Below are 19,615 nucleotides of genomic sequence, written 5' to 3' on the forward strand. Positions count from 1 at the left end.
CTGCTCAGAAGTTGTGTAATAATCTCTCTGAACAAGTTGATTAAAAATACTGACTTGGCTATATAGAAGGGGCTCTGTGGTGCAGTGACAGACAGGTGGAGATCTCACAGAAGGGGAGCAGGAAATAGTTTGGGAAGAAGAGAGAAACAAAACAGGGTTAAAAGCATCAAGGGAGTATGTGAAGCTGTGGACAAGAGCTTGATACCTGAGATAAACACTGATGGTGATGTGGTTACTCACTTCAGGAGGTTGTAGGAACAAATGTGAATACAAAAGATGGGAACCAGAGCAGTTTGTAACGTGGGGCATTGTCAAAGGGGCTGGTTGTTCAAGGAGGAGTCACACTGTAAGGCTGAGGAACAGCGTGTCGGGAGTGAAGCTCTGATTGTCATACTCATATGTAAATTTGGCTTTGTGGAGTGAAGATATATTCAAGATACTTACAACCAAAGATATTTCTTCTTTCAAGTTATCGTAACGTTCCTCTAATCGGCAGAACTCATTAAGAAGAGACTGGTACCTGGACCTCTCATCATTGAGGTCAATCTGAAGCTGTTTGGTCTCTTCCTCCATTCTCTTCTCCATTGACTCTGCAATTTGATCCAAGGTCAGTATTACTAAACCAGAAGATGAAGAGACCTTACTTCCAATACAGTGACATTGATATGATTGATAAACTCAAGGATCCAACACTTCATGTTTGATATTGTCAGGGCCCCCATGTTATACTGTTAAGAGGGATAGAAAGCATGACACCCAGGGAGCTATTGCGTGGGACAGTGCTTTAATGCAGGGTGCTTGAAGATACCAAATAATGGGCTGCAAACAACACATAGTTAGCTCCACATTTTGGTTGTACCTTCACAAAATGTCACTGCTCTGAGAGAGGTGAAAGGCTGATTGCTGAAGGACCTTTACACACCACTAAGCAGCCAGTTCAAGAAAACAACTGGCAACAGCCCAGGAACACATCACTTCTTAGTTATACTGAAATTGCTTTTAAACTAATGAAACAAACCGAGATTTCCAGCATCCCCAGTATTTTGCTTTTACTTAATGAACTGATGCCTTTTTAAATACAGACTCATCAAGGTGTTGTGACCAACAACATTATGTACCAGGCACTAGAAAGTAATGTTTGAAAATTGTTCCATTATTGAAAAGGATTTACGCACTTTTTTTTGGCAGTTAGTGAATTTTCTTTTTCAAATGAATAGAGTGAGACTAACTATCCGCATCCCAACATCTGTAGGATATGGTGAAAAACTGTGGGATAAAGTCAGCAGCCAGGGGAATACTCTCAGCAGCTGGCGAATCTCTGACACAAAGTTTGTTGTCATTGTTGGGAGGCCAGTTGTCAAAAACCCTGGGACTTTGGGCACAATCCTGGGCCAAACTACCTTCAGCAATGATGGGGGCAGTCAATCGCAAGGTCAGAGGTGGCAGTGACATTCCCAAGATGAAAATCTTGCTGCATAGGTCATAAAATAAAGCTTATGATGCTGTCCTCAATTTTTATTTTAAATTACAATAATTCCTAAAGCACAATGCTCTCATATGATTCATTTACAATTTTTCACTGACGCTCCCCACAAGGTAAGAGTCTCAATAAATCTATGAAGATCCTGGGAGCTTTAAGCTCCTCGGCCTGATCAGGCTGCATGTCACCCTCACAGAGAGATGCAAGTGTCACCTGTTATCTCTTTGGCCTGTTCCTGAATTTGAAGATTCAGATCCTCTTTCTCTTTCTTCAGTAAACTGTTCTGCTCCTTAAGCTGAGACACCATCTGTGAGGAAGGTTATGAAAGGACAATCTTAATTGTTTTGCCTTTCTTCACCGTTAATACTGTGCCACATGACTACCTTCATATTCCCCAGTCAATCCTGCAATCCCAACTTTCGTCATTGTCCTGGACTGCCACGTAGATAGTTTAATCTCACACTAGGAAAAACCGGGACCGATTCAGCAGTGGCATTCAAAACTAATGTCTGGACAAATTAGGTCATATACAGATGCCAGTGTTTAGATAATGAATTTAAAAATTCCCTTTCAAGATTTAATTTGAAATTGATTTTTTTTCTAAAAGGATGGTTTAAAGCTCCTATACAACTTGAAGAACTGGAGATAGAGGACATTCTTACCAGTTCTGTTTCCTCTTTATATTTCATTGCTCCTTCCTCAAGGTGTTTTTTCTGAGCCTGCGTTTCCTTGAGTTCCTTCCGTAGAATTGCGATCTCCTCCAACAGGCTGGTTATCTTGTTGGAGGACACTTTGGCATTTTCTTCGTTTACACGCAGCCGATCGACCTCTGTCCGCAACTTCTCCGTAGCGTTGGTATAAATGACCTCCAAATTGCTCAACTTCTCCAGCAGCGATTTAATCTCTTTTGTCTACATTGAGACAGAGGGAGGGAGGGTTAGTGGAGTCAGTAGCCCAGTGAGACAGCAATGCGAATCCAAAAGGTCACCATCTGATTAATTGGAGAGTAGAAGCATAGTTCTGAATCGAGCTAAACTGTGGAATTGGCTTATTGATGCTTTCAACAAATTGGACTATTTGTATGTGCCAGAAAAATACCAATAGGACACTGTTTAAAATAGAACATATGTACGTTATGTAGATAATTTACCATGGCAGTCTGTTTATGTTAGGCGGAAGCACAGTGCACAGTGGTTAGCACTGCTGCCTCACAATGCCAGGGACCCCAGTTCAATATCAACCTCAGGTGACTGTGTGAAGTTTTGCACATTCTCCCCATGTCTGTGAGAGTTTCCTCTGGGTGTTCCTCCCACAGTCCAAAGATATGCAGGTTAGAATAATTGACTATATAAATGCAGGGATAAGCTGGGGGTCTGGGTATGGGTGGGATACTCCTTGGAGGGTCAGTGCAGACTTGATGGACCAAATGGCCTCTTTCTGCACTGTTAGGGTTCCACGTTCCCATCTTCACAAATCATTGGGTTCGGGGTGGCGGTACGAAGGTGGGGGTGGGGGTGGCACATTGATTCAGAGGCCCAAAGCTGTAAGACATGAGTTCAAATCCCATAGGAAGTGAGAGAGCCTAAAAGGTGATTATTAAAAATGCCCATCTCATTATTAACAATGAATAAATTACATAATGGTACAAAAGCCCCATTGGCTCTAATGTACTTCAGGGAATGAAATCTATCATCCTCACCTGGTCTTGTCAATCCGTGCCTCCAGACCCATAGCGATGTGGCTGTCCCTCAGCTGCCCTCTGAAATGGCCCAACAAGCCACTCAGTTGAGTGCAATTAGCAATGAGCAATTAATGCTGCCCTGTCATCAATGCTCACATCCACTGAAGCAATATAAGAAATACCCTTGTATTCATCTCCCAAACAAGCACCAACAATCCAGTAGAATGAAGAAGAGCTGGCATCGGGAGTCGGTAGTGCAGGTGTGTGCGCGTGTGTGTGTGTGCGCGTGTGTGCGTGTGCGTGCGCGTGCGTGCGCGTGTGTGCGTGTGTGTGCGTGTGCGCACGCGGGTTGGGGGACTGGTAGTGGTGTTGCACTCTTCAGTCCTGCCCAACAGAATGTTAAAGCTTCATGGACTCCCAGCCTTACTGTTTAGTTGGCTGTGCTGTCCGTGGACTGTGTATTTGTTTGTGGTGGGTGACTGTAGCCTCGGTTTTACTTTTACAGGACTCTTCGGTTGTGCTTTTGGTTGCACTTCAACCCCATGCCCCTGATCTGTGGGCAATTGGTGCAAAGTGGGTGCTCTTGTAGGCCTGGACTCAAGCATGGCTAAAGTTGCCATCAACAGGGCAGGCAGCAGGGAGGGGATGGTGGTGCCCTGATCACATGCCCCTTTCTCGTGGCTACCTTTATGCCTGGATATCTTTGGAGGGGGAGCAGATGGTGTCCACCAACATCCTCAAGGAATTTAGAGAAAGAGGTGGGCACCACAGGATGTGCGATACATTACCTCCTCAAACATTACTTGGATTTAGCTCCTCCTCTTGCTTCCCAACTTTTTTGTTCTCTTTTTATCACTGTCACACTGCCTCTAGTGGGCAGTTCTTGTAATTTGTTAATTGAATCATTGATAGGGTAGGTGATTTGTTAATTGAATCATTGATAGGGTAGGTGATTTGTTAATTGAATCATTGATAGGGTAGGTGATTTGTTAATTTGGTAATTGCATCATTGGAGGAGTGGGTGATTTGTTGGTGGGTTATAGCAATAAAAGTGGGGCAATATTCTGCCTGCTAAAATATAAATCCACTATCTTACACTCCCTCAACTCTCCAATTTTCTTCTCTCATCTTCTAGAAATATCAATTCCATCAGTAGATTACGCTCCCACCAACTGCAAGCACTCTTTCTGTACCCCTGCTCTCATGGCCTTTTTTTTTTAAAATCAACGAGCTTTAACATTGACACTCAAAAAGTGAACAATGTCACAATTAAGAATCAGTCCATCCTCACCCGGAATCCAGATACTTCCAGCAGAGGTCAGTGCTAGCAATGTTTGTAGTAACTCTCCAGCAGCCAGTGTTCGATAAGGTTGGGTTAACTCAGCAACAATAACTTGTACTTAGGTAGGACTGTATAAGGAACAATGGCATGGAATAAGATTCCAGCAGAGGAAACGAAACAGGGAAATGTGTGCATGTGCACAGAACTGTTTTCTGGTGCAGAAGGGATCTAGCAACCTACAGTACAGATTGTACAATACAGTGGGAAACGCTCCATGTTCAGCTACAGACTGACACTACAGTGCATGGAGTTGAAGAATCAGAATGAGGAAGTATACAACTGATGACAGTAATGTCCATTGGTCCACCAGAGGAAACCTCTAAAGGAGTGGATAAATTACGAGGGTTACCTGGTTGTTGACTTTGCACTGTAGCTGCACAATCTTGTTCTCCATGCCAATGTTGAGGGTCTTGTAGTGCTCTACTGATCTTGCTTCAATCTTCAGTTTCTTAAGCTCCCGCTTTGCCATCATGCGGCGGTAGCAACACTGTAGGTAGACGATGGCGTGCTGGATCCTCCTGTATTTGAGTTTCGCCATCCAGCCACGTACGTGCTTCTGAAGGATGGTAGCTTTCTGTTCCCGGAGGATCTATTTGCATTTTCAAACAACAAATAAACGTTTAAAGATTTAAACGGTATTAGAAAAAGCTTTATATTGCCTGCCTTTAAGACAAGGTACTGGCATTGGATCTGATCCTTGAATGAATAAACTATCTTGAAAGTTGCGTTTCTGGATTCCCTCCACAGATTGGTCTTTGAGTCCAAGGAATTACTTTCGAGATGCAGTTGCAACAACAATTGCAGCAGCTAATTTATTCACAGCGCACTGTATGACAAACGAGCAGTTCACCTCTCGTCAGTCATGGCCATGTGAAGATGATACCAGTTGCAATACAGAGGGGACATTGTATTTGTGAACAGTGCCATGTTGTTTTGCTTTGGATTATTAAAAAAAACATTGTCTTTAACAGGGCAGCTCAACCTTATCAGTGCTTTGATGTATTAGGCTGTTGCTCAGATGCTGAATTGTAGATTGAACCTACAACCTCTAACCTGAGAGGTGAGCATGCTACCAATTGAGCCAGGCTGAGATCACAAATATCTGAATGATAAATGCACAATTTCAGAAAGAATTCATCGTTACAATTGTTGCTTCTATAACACTGCTCACTAAATCATAATTGGAAGCAATTGAGATAAAATTGTGTCCCACATTAACTGGAAAGCATATACAGTTCAACGTTAATTTGGAAACTCTACTGTCGCTTATCACACATGCCCTCTTAGTTTTGCACCCCAAGCATTCACAAGGGTTCATTTCTCTTTGTAGATCTCAGTCTTCACCATGCTCACTACTTGATCCAATACACAAAGCAATAATAGCAAGGTCAGTAAGAGACTTCGCAGGGTTTACACAGTGGCCGTTAGCACCCATGTCCGATTGCTGGGCTCTTCAGTAAAGATGCTCTATAACATCAACATGGACACACCGTACAAACTGGCATCCTTACTCACAGGCCACGAATAATCATGGGGGATGGCTGATGGGAGAAATGATAAACTGGCAACATTGTACTTTGTGCCTGTATTTGAGGTTCAGGCTGAAGTGTAACAGTGGGGCACACAGGAGAGAGATTTACTTCGCTTGTTACCAAATGACAATGCCATGTCTGGAAAATGTATCAATACTGTCAACCTTATTTTAACACTTGAGTGTATAACAACGAATAGAATATTAATGTGGTTTCTGTGTAATATTTATGCATGCTATTGCAAGGGAGTAATTATATTGCCACATCATTAGTGAAGGTGTATACACTCAACTCTTGGCTGTTCTTTCTGGACATGCTCTAAGCCTCCAAAGCATAGCACTGCTACCTCACGGCACCAGGGTCCCAGGTTCGATGCCAGCCTGGGGTGACAGTTTGTGTGGAGTTTGCACATTCTCCCCGTGTCTGTGTGGGTTTCCTCCGGGTGCTCCGGTTTCCTCCCACAGTCCAGAGATGTGCAGGTCAGGTGAATTGGCCATGCTAAATTATCCATAGTGTTAGGTGCATTAGTCAGAGGGAAATGGGTCTGGGTGAGTTATTCTTCGGAGGGTCGGTAAGGACTGGTTGGGCCAAAGGGCCTGTTTCCATACTGTAGGGAATCTATTCTAAAAAAAAAAATATGGATGAATGGAATTACTAAAGCAGTCACTTACCGCCTTGTATTGTCGCCTTCCATGAAAGCCTCGCACAAATGACTGGATAATAATGGTCGCTGATCGGATCCGCAGGAACTTTTGCTGAGCTGCATACATTCGCTGGTATTTCTGGATGATGATTGCTGCTCTGGTCCTGCGGAGGAACTGAGCATAGCTGGAACACAACAAAGGGCCCACTGTTATCCAAAATCTTCCTGCAGCTATCACCCTGACAACGGAGGTTAAATCTTTGCAGTGGGGGGGGGGGGGGGGGAGAACGAGTAATGGCTGCTCTTCTTTGAAAAGTGGCCAGAGGTCTCTTGACCTTCACTCACGAGGCAGGTGGCACCACATCTCAATGAAATGATGGCTTCCCCAACAGTGCAACACTCGTTCAGTACTCCCCTGAGATGCACTGGAATTCACAATGTCCTAACTCAGACTTACCTCAGTTTTTCCCAGTACAATCAATAACACACACATCACAACGTTGTGGATTTAAACCAATAGACATTCTTTGCTCCTGCAAACAATTGAAGTATTGAGTAGCTGAGGAGGAGGAATATTTTTCAGTGTAGTCCCCTGTATTCATTGGGTCAATTTGGAAAGAAAACCGTGTGGAAATCAGGGACAATCGCTTGTGCCTTACATAGATTCAAATTGCAATGTTCACATGTTGAGAACAACCAATGCTGTAAAATACCCCAAAAATGTAAATAAGATACCCAGATCATTAGACCATGTTAAGAACAGGTTTATTCTAAATGCTAAATGAGTAATGATACTAACATGCTGTATGAATCAATGAATGAAAACCCTGAGACAGTAGTGTTATTAAGTTTCATTCATATCTTTTCAATAAATAATTTAGACATATTCAAGTTGGACGTTTGCTCGCTAAGCCGGTAGCTGTGTTCTCAGACGTTTCATCACCATACTAGGTGACATCATCAGTGAGCCTCTGGTGAAGCACTGATGTTCTATCCCGCTTTCTATTTGTGTATCTTGGTCTGTTAAGGTGGGTGATATCATTTCCAGTTCTTTTTCTCAGAAGTTGGTAAATGGGGTCCAAATCAATGAAGTTCCGGTTTGAATGCAAGGCCTCTAGGAATTCCCATGTGTCTCTCTCTTTGGCCTGTCCTAGGATGGATGTGTTGTCCCAGTCTTAGTTGTATCCTTCTTCATCTGTGTGTAGTAAGGCACAGGTCTACTAGCCTGAGGATACTGTCCTTGCTGATGGAGTTGGTGCTGATGTAGTGAGAGCTGGTCATGACTTTTTGTGGCTAGTTGGTGTTCGTGTATCCTGGTGGCTAGTTTCTTGCCTATCTGTCCAAAGTAGCATTTGTTGCAATCTTTGCAGGGTATTTTGTAAATGACATTCAATTTAATGGTTGTTCATACAGGGTCCTTTAGGTTCATCAGTAGCTGTTTCAGTGTGTTGGTAGATTTGTGGACTACCATGATATTGTAGGTTTCCTCTAATTTGTTCCATTTCGTGATGACAAAGGTGTCATCCACATAGTGGACCCAAAGCTTGGGTGGTTTGTGGGGAGGGCTGTTTGTTCTCGTCTCTGCATCACTGCTTCTGCTAAGAATCTTGATATTGGTGATCCCCTGGGTGTCCTGTTGATTCGTTTGTAGGTCCTATTGTTGAAGGTAGTAAGGCACAGGTCTACTAGCCTGAGGATACTGTCCTTGCTGATGGAGATGGTGCTGTCTGGTGTTTGTTCGCTTTGAGGATGATACCTTTGTCATCACAAAATGGAACAAGTTAGAGGAAACCTACAATATCATTACAACATCCTTACTGGCATAAATTTCACCAAACAGGGAGAGAACAAAAACAGACTCCCCTTTGTACATGTCACAGTGGAACGAACAGTCGATGGAGAACTGCAGACAGCATCCACAGGAAAGCAACACACACTGATCACATAATCAGCACAAACGGAGCTGCATCATGACATTATTTAATGGGCCACAACACACTGCAGCACCCAGGAACTATGAGCAGCAGAAGAAAAATGCCTATACAGCGTATTCAAGAACAACGGATATCCGATAAACGCAGACCACAGATTCTTAAACAACAAACCCAAACAAGAGGAGACAACACGCCCAGAGAGTCCAGCCACACTACCATACATTAAAGACATCTCGGAGACGACTTCCACACTAATCCGACCTCTTGGCATCATTGTAGCCCACAAATCTACCAACACAACCTGAAGGACCCTGTATGAACAACCATTAAATTGAATATTATTTACAAACTACCCTGCAAGGACTGCAACAAACACTACATCGGACAGACAGGCAGGAAACTAGCCACCAGGATACACAAACATCAACTAGTCACCAAAAGACATGACCAGCTATCACTAGTATCCTTACATACAGATGAAGGAGGACATCAGTTCGACTGGGACAACACATTCATCCTAGGACAGGCTAAACAGAGACATACACAGGAATTCCTAGAGGCCTGGCATTCAAACCAGAACTCCATCGATAAACACATTGATTTGGACCCCATTTACCAATCTCTGAGAAGAACAACCGGAAATGATATCACCCACTTAACAGACCAAGACACACAAATAGAAAGTGGGGTAGAACACCAATGCTTCACTGGAGGCTCACTGATGATATTACCTGGCATGGTGACGAAACGTCTGAGAACAAACCTACCAGCTCAACTCACAACCTGAACCTCAACCTGGGCTATATATCTTCTCAAAAATCACAAATTTAGACTTGTATCAAACAAATTTCCTTTAGATGCCTTCTCCAATCAAGGAGTGTCCCTGTACCTTGTCTCTATCAGGGTGCTAAAAGTTCACCTGGATTGATGCATGTTGCTCCATTACTCAGTGGCAGCTCAGGTGAAAACTTCATTCTCACAATGAGGGAGAACTCACAATCCCCTGTCAACCCTGTTGAAGAGGCAGTGCCAATGTACTGCTGCACAAGTATAGGTTTGCACCGAGAGATAACCGATTGGTTTGGAAAGCATCGTACCATCTGGCTTGGTAGCCCCGCACATATCGCTGAATCGTAATCGCAGCGTTTCGCATGCGGAGATACTTCTTCCGCTGCAGCCAGCTCCGAATTGTCTTCTGGATTCTGATGCAAGCAGCTCGGAGTTTGTCTGCTCGCAGCTTCTCCAGGTAGGCCACTTGCCCAGCGCGGAAGAAAATCTTTGTTTTACCAAACTGGTACTTGTCCTCATCCTGTACAACAAGGACAGAGTCATTATAACAATGGAGATGGGAATGTACCTATACGAACAAAATAAATCAATTATTCTGAATCCACCACTCGTGTAAACCTCTTACTTAATGGATGAGAAATTCAGATCTAAATGAGTCAGCAACAATATTCCAACAGTCTCAGTGGATTGGGATTAACAACTAGGAGACAGTGAGAACCGCACATGCTCGAGAACTCAGAGTTGATAAAGTGTGGTGCTGGAGAAAGCATAGCAGGTCAGGCAGCATCTGAGGAGCAAAAGAGTCAATGTTTCAGGCTTAACCCTTCATCAGTGCTGAAGAAGAGTTATGCTCAAAACGTCATCCCTCTTGCTCCTCAGATGCTGCCTGACCTGCTGTGCTTTACCAGTGTCACACTGTATCTACTCTGGGGTTAACAACAATGGCTATCCTGCAGGATAGCCAGACAGCTTGGGAATTAAGTCAACTAGATCCTGTCATTTTCTGGGAGAAAGTGAGGACTGCAGATGCTGGAGATCAGAGTCATGAGTGTGGTGCTAGAAAAGCACAGCAGGTCAGGTAGCATCCAAGGAGCAGTAGAATCGACATTTCGGGCATAAACCCCTCATCAGGAATTTTTTGGTTTGGGAAGAAATGATTTAAGTCCAGGTCCCAGTTAGATCCTGGTCAACTATAGCAATTGCTAACTCGATCTCCAGTCCAAATGCTAGACACATACCTAACAGAAGTGTGATACCTGTCTTTTAAATTCCTAACACAGATCCCAACGAATTTTTTATTCAAGAAGGATTCAAAAACACAAGTATATGACTGAAGTTTGAAAATATTTATGAGTTAATGATTGAAAGCATATGATACACCATGAGAAAGCATTGGCCTATTATGGATATAGAAACATGGTCACTGTGACCATCTATTTATGGAAAACATCAGTTCAAACATCTAGACTAAACAACAAATCAAATATTACTGTCTATTTATAGAGGTAGTTTCACTGCCACTGCTGCTATCATTGTTACTCATCAAGGTCAATATTTACCCCTGCAATCCCGAGGATACAGAAAACAACTTGAGGCAAACCAATGATTCATAATTCGTGCTAGTTCCTGACTTCAGTGTCATTTTACTGAGTATCTTCAAACCATGGTCACTGACATTCACTTAAATTAGAAAGGCAGAATTTGACTACTTACTAATTAAAGTAATATTAGAGGACACTCAATATAGTTGCAGCATTACTGAAAGTGTTGGAGGAAGTAATGGTGATACTTTGAGGGAAATGCATGCAATACGAGAAGCTGCTTATGACAGAACCTGCAGGTATACAGAGGAACCTCGATTACCTGAAGGACATGGGTGGGCAGTATTTCGTTCGGTTAATCGAACGCCGGATAATCGAATGCTGGATAACCCATAGCTTAGCCAAGCATCGGGACCTTGTGATCTTGCCGGATAGTCGAATACCGAATAATTGAGGTTCCTCTGAATAGGCAAATGTATTATGGTCTCCTGTGATTGTTACATCATGATTCTTAAAAGGACCTTCCAAATCTCCACTAGCCAGAAGGTGAAGGGCAGCACATATATGGGAACACAACCAGGCTTTCCTGCAATCAAATCAACTATTTGATGAAAATGATGTGCAAGGGTATGTGGGAAATGGAGGTTGGCACTAGCTGCTCATTTAATGAGGTGGTGCAAGCATGATGGACCAAATGGCCTCCATGTGCATAATAACATTTCTGTGATTTTTGTGAATCCATACACCACCATGACCTGGAACCATTACTGTCCTTCCTTTGCTGGCTGTCACTGGGTCAAAAACTGAGAACACATTTCCTAACCTCAGAGAATGTACCTTCAACATATGGTCTGCAGCTTCCTCCTATCTTCACTAGGGGAGTTAGCTGTTGGCAATAAATCCTGACCCTTCCTGCAATGCACATGTCCTATGGCCAAATTAAACAGCATTTAAAAGGACAGTATAGGTTACAAAGGGGAGGCAATGGCCTCATGGTAATATTGAGAGACTATTAACCCTGAAACTTTAGCTCATGCCCTGGGGTCCTGAGTTCGAATCCCACCTATGGCAGATGGTGGAATCTAAATTCAATTTAAAAAAAAATCTGGAATTAAAGAGTTTAATGCTGATCACTGTTGAAAAATCCCAGCTGGTTCACCAAGGTATTTTAGGGAAGGAAACCTGTCATCTTTACCTGGTCTGGCTTACATGTGACTCCAGACCCACAGCAATGTGGTTGACTCAAAACTGTCCTCTAGGAAATAAATGCTGGACTAGCCAGACTTGCCCACATCACACGAGTGAATACAAAAAACCAGAGTCACCCCTTTGAGCAGATGGCGCAACGTTTCTGTTTTTCCAAAATAGCCTTTTACGGGAGATCCAGTGAAACAGTCTTAACTTCTCTTCCACTTCTTGTATGCCCTCATACACATCATGAAGTTATTGAGCATTACTCAATACTGAAGAAGGGTCACTGGACCTGAAACATTAACTCTGGTTTCTCTCCACAGATGCTGCCAGACTTGCTGAGTTTTTCCAGCAATTTCTGATTTTGTTTCTGATTTCCAGCCTCTACAGTACTTTGAATTTTTGTTTAAACTCACAACTGAAAACTGCTGATTGGATCATCACCACCTGTACAGTTTGCTCTGAGCAGGACACTATCTTGACTTGGAAATATATCACCATTCCCTCAGGGTCGCTGGGTCAAAATCCTGGAACTCCTTCCCAAAAGGCATCAAGGGGCTAGCTAAACCAAATCAGCAGCTCAAGAAGGCAGTTCATCACCACCTTCTCAAAGCAACCCGGGATGGGCAATAAATACTAGCCCGGTCAGCGAAACTCCCATCCCATGACTGAATTGTAAGAAAATTGTAATACTCTCCAAGTCTTCCATCCTCCATCCTCTGGAAACTACAGTATGTCCCAAATACTGCTGCCTAGATCCCAGCCTTGACTCCACCATCATCATAATAAACACAAAAAGCAGATGCTGGAAATCTGAAATGAAAACAGAAAGAGCTGGGGAAGCTCAGCGGGTCTGACTGTATGTATCGAGAGAAAATAAGACTTTTCTTCAGAGCCGGAATTTCAGAACCTTAATCTGAACTTTAAATGTTTCAAGTCCAAAAGGATTCTCTTTTAGAACTAGATTAGATTAGGTACCATACAGTGTAGAAACAGGCCCTTTGGCCCAACAAGCCCACACCGACCCTCCAAAGAGCAACCACCCAGACACAACTCCCTCTGACTAATGCATCTAACACTATGGGCAATTTAGCATGGCCAGATCACCTAACCTGCACATCTTTGGATTGTGGGAGGAAACCGGAGCACCCTGAGGAAATTCACACAGACACTGGGAGAATGTGCAAAAACTCCACACAGTCACTGAAGCTGGAATTGAACCCAGGTCCCTAGCACTGAGAGACTGCAGTGCTAACACTGAGTCACCGTGCTGCCCAGAACTAAAGTTCTCAAGTTCCAGTTCTGAAGAAAAGCTTTACTTTTTAAAACTCGAACATTAATTCTGTTATTAACCCATTCACATGTTGCTAGAATTGCCAAATTCCTCCAGCATCTGCTATTTCTATTCCATCATCACTCTGACCTTTACTCACCGATCCACGTTCCCAACACCTCAACTTCTCAAAGTCTCCTTGACTTACCTCCTGCCACTCACTATAACCAGCCTACATGACTAAATGGTCTGTTTGATTCCAGTCCTATGTATTTGCCACCAGAAATGACTATGTCTTCAGCTCACCTGGGAGCCAGGTGTGGAACTTCATCCCTCAACCATAATCTGACACTTGGAGAACAGCCACCAGCTGTTGACCACCATTCCCAAAATTCCCTTCTTTGCTCAATTTCTGTTCCTACAATGCCTCAGTGAAACACTTCCAAATAAGTTTCGCTGTTAGAAGCATGATTTCAATGCAAGTTGCTGTTGGCATCATCACATTAATGGGCATACAATAATAGATATGAGGATAAAGATTTGAGAATGGTTCATATTTTACCCTAATCACCTACCCAAAATATTATTGTCCACCAATGAAAATACGAAGCCTTTATTGAGTATTTTTTTCTTATGAAACTGCAATTGTTTTATAAATGGGTGCAATTCAAAAGATCACCTTGATTAATTTCTCCAGGACATTTTTGCATGTCAGCTTTTTGTCACTGAGGACATCTTTCTGCTTCATCAGGACACGATAGCGGTTAAAGAATTCTTGGTATGTCCACCTGAAAAATCCACAGACTCAAATGAATCAAAGCAAATTGTCAACTTCAAGCCTGAGCACGTAAAACATGAACATAAAGAGATTAAAAGATGACTCAAAGCAAAGTGGTTCTCAGGTCACTTCACATGATGATACAATGGGACTTCCACATCTCCTCTCAGGTGGTGCACGTTACCTTGATGGGAAGCCAGCAGCACTTATCCGAATGGTTTCGAGTACACCACAAGCTCGAAGCTGTTGTACAGCTCGTTTTGGATCAAACCTATGGAGAAAAGCATATGTCAAGTTCTTCTCAGATGTGGATGCAAAATGATCAGGTGAGCCAGATTCTAAACTGAAGCAAACCTGGCAGCCCCGTAATCCTACCCTCGCCCTGCTCACCTCTGCCCTGGGATCCACAGACAACCACCAGGCCTGGAGCTGCTGTCATACCAGCAACAGCCACCATCTCCCCAGTGGCGCTGCTGTTCAACAGCCCCACTTACTGCTCTCAGTGAGTGGGATATTGTGATCCCGTAATGGGCCTTACAAGTGGAACAAGATGCGGCCAACGTTTGCAGAAAAGAGGCAATGCAGGCTCACAACCTAAGAGTCCGACCAATAATCAGTGTGCAACCCCGATTACCGCAACGAAAGAGTAGAGTAATCAAAAGAATACATTATATGACCAGACAGTGAACAATGAGACTCTGAAGTGATAGCATTTAGAGGCAAAATTAACCTGGTCCTGGTCATACTCAGCACTATTCTCAAATGTAAGCTTCAAATGCACATAGATTCCCTGTCAGGGTTCAGATCAACAGCAGTCAATTCAAGGCCAAACTTCACCAGCAGCACATTTTTGAAGATAAAACACTTTAATGTCACCTGTGTCTTAACATGATTAAGTTCTCAGTGGATGGACAAAATCTCTCTAAAGCGAACTTGCCCTATCCAGGTTAGTGTGATTCAGGTCCAAAACACAAACCTGGTTCTCATTTGTCAACAGCCAACCACAGCAACAAGCTCAGAGTCTCACCATCTGATAGTTACACCTCTTCTTTCTTCAGTCTTTTTATATTAGAAACTGACACTTCAATGTGAGGATTTTGAGAGCAAAAGCTTTCAATTAATCAACTTCATTCAATGTTGCTCAATATTAACTCACAAAATTTATAAGATTAAAAGGGAAACATCTTAAAAGCAATGCATCATCACATTAACTGAGCAGAGTCATATGGCACAAAACTCACATTTCATGTGTGATAGAATGTGTACATTGGGCAGTTACAGCGTAGGAGACACTGGGCAGTTACAGCGTAGGAGGCACTGGGCAGTTACAGCGTAGGAGACACTGGGCAGTTACAGCGTAGGAGGCACTGGGCAGTTACAGCGTAGGAGGCACTGGGCAGTTACAGCGTAGGAGGCGCTGGGCAGTTACAGCGTAGGAGACACTGGGCAGTTACAGCGTAGGAGACACTGGGCAGTTACAGCGTAGGAGACACTGGGCAGTTACAGCGTAGGAGGCGCTGGGCAGTTACAGCGTAGGAGACACTGGGCAGTTACAGCGTAGGAGGCACTGGGCAGTTACAGCGTAGGAGACACTGGGCAGTTACAGCGTAGGAGGCGCTGGGCAGTTACAGCGTAGGAGACACTGGGCAGTTACAGCGTAGGAGGCACTGGGCAGTTACAGCGTAGGAGGCACTCGGCAGTTACAGCGTAGGAGACACTGGGCAGTTACAGCGTAGGAGACACTGGGCAGTTACAGCGTAGGAGGCACTGGGCAGTTACAGCGTAGGAGGCGCTGGGCAGTTACAGTGTAGGAGGCACTCGGCAGTTACAGCGTAGGAGGCACTGGGCAGTTACAGCGTAGGAGGCACTCGGCAGTTACAGCGTAGGAGGCACTCGGCAGTTACAGCGTAGGAGACACTGGGCAGTTACAGCGTAGGAGGCTCTGGGCAGTTACAGTGTAGGAGGCACTCGGCAGTTACAGCGTAGGAGGCACTGGGCAGTTACAGCGTAGGAGGCACTGGGCAGTTACAGCGTAGGAGGCGCTGGGCAGTTACAGCGTAGGAGGCACTGGGCAGTTACAGCGTAGGAGGCACTCGGCAGTTACAGCGTAGGAGGCACTGGGCAGTTACAGCGTAGGAGGCACTGGGCAGTTACAGCGTAGGAGGCGCTGGGCAGTTACAGCGTAGGAGGCTCTGGGCAGTTACAGCGTAGGAGGCGCTGGGCAGTTACAGTGTAGGAGGCACTCGGCAGTTACAGCGTAGGAGGCACTCGGCAGTTACAGCGTAGGAGGCACTGGGCAGTTACAGCGTAGGAGGCACTGGGCAGTTACAGCGTAGGAGGCACTGGGCAGTTACAGCGTAGGAGGCGCTGGGCAGTTACAGTGTAGGAGGCACTGGGCAGTTACAGCGTAGGAGGCACTGGGCAGTTACAGCGTAGGAGGCGCTGGGCAGTTACAGTGTAGGAGGCACTCGGCAGTTACAGCGTAGGAGGCACTCGGCAGTTACAGCGTAGGAGGCGCTGGGCAGTTACAGCGTAGGAGGCACTCGGCAGTTACAGCGTAGGAGGCACTGGGCAGTTACAGCGTAGGAGACACTGGGCAGTTACAGCGTAGGAGACACTGGGCAGTTACAGCGTAGGAGACACTGGGCAGTTACAGCGTAGGAGGCACTGGGCAGTTACAGCGTAGGAGGCGCTGGGCAGTTACAGCGTAGGAGACACTGGGCAGTTACAGCGTAGGAGGCGCTGGGCAGTTACAGCGTAGGAGACACTGGGCAGTTACAGCGTAGGAGACACTGGGCAGTTACAGCGTAGGAGGTACTGGGCAGTTACAGCGTAGGAGGCACTGGGCAGTTACAGCGTAGGAGACACTGGGCAGTTACAGCGTAGGAGGTACTGGGCAGTTACAGCGTAGGAGGCGCTGGGCAGTTACAGCGTAGGAGACACTGGGCAGTTACAGCGTAGGAGGCACTGGGCAGTTACAGTGTAGGAGGCGCTGGGCAGTTACAGCGTAGGAGGCACTGGGCAGTTACAGTGTAGGAGGCGCTGGGCAGTTACAGCGTAGGAGGCACTGGGCAGTTACAGCGTAGGAGACACTGGGCAGTTACAGCGTAGGAGGCGCTGGGCAGTTACAGCGTAGGAGGCGCTGGGCAGTTACAGTGTAGGAGGCACTGGGCAGTTACAGTGTAGGAGGCACTGGGCAGTTACAGCGTAGGAGGCGCTGGGCAGTTACAGCGTAGGAGGCGCTGGGCAGTTACAGCGTAGGAGGCGCTGGGCAGTTACAGCGTAGGAGGCGCTGGGCAGTTACAGTGTAGGAGGCGCTGGGCAGTTACAGTGTAGGAGGCACTGGGCAGTTACAGCGTAGGAGACACTGGGCAGTTACAGCGTAGGAGGTACTGGGCAGTTACAGTGTAGGAGGCACTGGGCAGTTACAGCGTAGGAGGTACTGGGCAGTTACAGTGTAGGAGGCACTGGGCAGTTACAGCGTAGGAGACACTGGGCAGTTACAGCGTAGGAGGTACTGGGCAGTTACAGCGTAGGAGGCACTGGGCAGTTACAGCGTAGGAGGTACTGGGCAGTTACAGTGTAGGAGGCACTGGGCAGTTACAGCGTAGGAGGCACTGGGCAGTTACAGCGTAGGAGACACTGGGCAGTTACAGCGTAGGAGGCACTGGGCAGTTACAGCGTAGGAGGTACTGGGCAGTTACAGTGTAGGAGGCGCTGGGCAGTTACAGTGTAGGAGGCGCTGGGCAGTTACAGTGTAGGAGACACTGGGCAGTTACAGCGTAGGAGGTACTGGGCAGTTACAGCGTAGGAGGCACTGGGCAGTTACAGCGTAGGAGGTACTGGGCAGTTACAGTGTAGGAGGCACTGGGCAGTTACAGCGTAGGAGGCACTGGGCAGTTACAGCGTAGGAGACACTGGGCAGTTACAGCGTAGGAGGTACTGGGCAGTTACAGCGTAGGAGGTACTGGGCAGTTACAGCGTAGGAGGCACTGGGCAGTTACAGTGTAGGAGGCGCTGGGCAGTTACAGTGTAGGAGGCGCTGGGCAGTTACAGCGTAGGAGGCACTGGGCAGTTACAGCGTAGGAGACACTGGGCAGTTACAGTGTAGGAGACACTGGGCAGTTACAGCGTAGGAGGCACTGGGCAGTTACAGCGTAGGAGACACTGGGCAGTTACAGCGTAGGAGGCACTGGGCAGTTACAGCGTAGGAGGCGCTGGGCAGTTACAGCGTAGGAGGCGCTGGGCAGTTACAGCGTAGGAGGCACTGGGCAGTTACAGCGTAGGAGGCACTCGGCAGTTACAGCGTAGGAGGCACTGGGCAGTTACAGCGTAGGAGACACTGGGCAGTTACAGCGTAGGAGGTACTCGGCAGTTACAGTGTAGGAGGCGCTGGGCAGTTACAGCGTAGGAGGCACTGGGCAGTTACAGCGTAGGAGGCACTGGGCAGTTACAGCGTAGGAGGTACTGGGCAGTTACAGCGTAGGAGGTACTGGGCAGTTACAGCGTAGGAGGCACTGGGCAGTTACAGTGTAGGAGGCGCTGGGCAGTTACAGCGTAGGAGGCACTCGGCAGTTACAGTGTAGGAGGCGCTGGGCAGTTACAGCGTAGGAGGCACTGGGCAGTTACAGCGTAGGAGGTACTGGGCAGTTACAGCGTAGGAGGTACTGGGCAGTTACAGCGTAGGAGGTACTGGGCAGTTACAGCGTAGGAGGCACTGGGCAGTTACAGTGTAGGAGGCGCTGGGCAGTTACAGCGTAGGAGGCACTGGGCAGTTACAGTGTAGGAGGTACTGGGCAGTTACAGCGTAGGAGGTACTGGGCAGTTACAGCGTAGGAGGTACTGGGCAGTTACAGCGTAGGAGGCACTGGGCAGTTACAGTGTAGGAGGCGCTGGGCAGTTACAGCGTAGGAGGCACTGGGCAGTTACAGCGTAGGAGACACTGGGCAGTTACAGTGTAGGAGGCGCTGGGCAGTTACAGCGTAGGAGGCACTGGGCAGTTACAGCGTAGGAGACACTGGGCAGTTACAGCGTAGGAGGCACTGGGCAGTTACAGCGTAGGAGGCACTGGGCAGTTACAGCGTAGGAGACGCTGGGCAGTTACAGCGTAGGAGGCGCTGGGCAGTTACAGCGTAGGAGGCACTGGGCAGTTACAGCGTAGGAGGCGCTGGGCAGTTACAGTGTAGGAGGCGCTGGGCAGTTACAGTGTAGGAGGCACTGGGCAGTTACAGCGTAGGAGGCGCTGGGCAGTTACAGCGTAGGAGGCGCTGGGCAGTTACAGTGTAGGAGGCACTGGGCAGTTACAGCGTAGGAGGCACTCGGCAGTTACAGCGTAGGAGGCACTGGGCAGTTACAGCGTAGGAGACACTGGGCAGTTACAGCGTAGGAGACACTGGGCAGTTACAGCGTAGGAGACACTGGGCAGTTACAG

At 46.4% G+C, this 19,615-nt stretch overlaps 1 protein-coding gene across 6 annotated transcripts in view; it reads right to left on the bottom strand.

The window, feature by feature from the left end:
• myo5aa (myosin VAa) overlaps positions 1 to 19,615 on the bottom strand; it is a 243,849-nt gene that overhangs the window by 49,060 nt on the left and 175,174 nt on the right. For all 6 annotated transcript variants that reach the window (XM_087981139.1, XM_087981135.1, XM_087981138.1 and 3 more), the window contains exons 17-24: positions 14,369 to 14,455; positions 14,086 to 14,194; positions 9,710 to 9,921; positions 6,707 to 6,863; positions 4,853 to 5,092; positions 2,143 to 2,391; positions 1,694 to 1,787; positions 445 to 590 (exon numbers count right to left, since the gene is read on the bottom strand). In XM_087981139.1, coding sequence (XP_087837265.1) covers positions 445 to 590; positions 1,694 to 1,787; positions 2,143 to 2,391; positions 4,853 to 5,092; positions 6,707 to 6,863; positions 9,710 to 9,921; positions 14,086 to 14,194; positions 14,369 to 14,455 — 1,294 coding nt within the window. The remainder of the gene's footprint in view (positions 1 to 444; positions 591 to 1,693; positions 1,788 to 2,142; positions 2,392 to 4,852; positions 5,093 to 6,706; positions 6,864 to 9,709; positions 9,922 to 14,085; positions 14,195 to 14,368; positions 14,456 to 19,615) is intronic.

The sequence above is a fragment of the Chiloscyllium plagiosum genome, unplaced genomic scaffold (genome assembly GCF_037043375.1).
Source record: "Chiloscyllium plagiosum isolate Xiang-an unplaced genomic scaffold, Cpla_swu_hap1 HiC_scaffold_39, whole genome shotgun sequence".
Classification (NCBI taxonomy): domain Eukaryota; kingdom Metazoa; phylum Chordata; class Chondrichthyes; order Orectolobiformes; family Hemiscylliidae; genus Chiloscyllium; species Chiloscyllium plagiosum.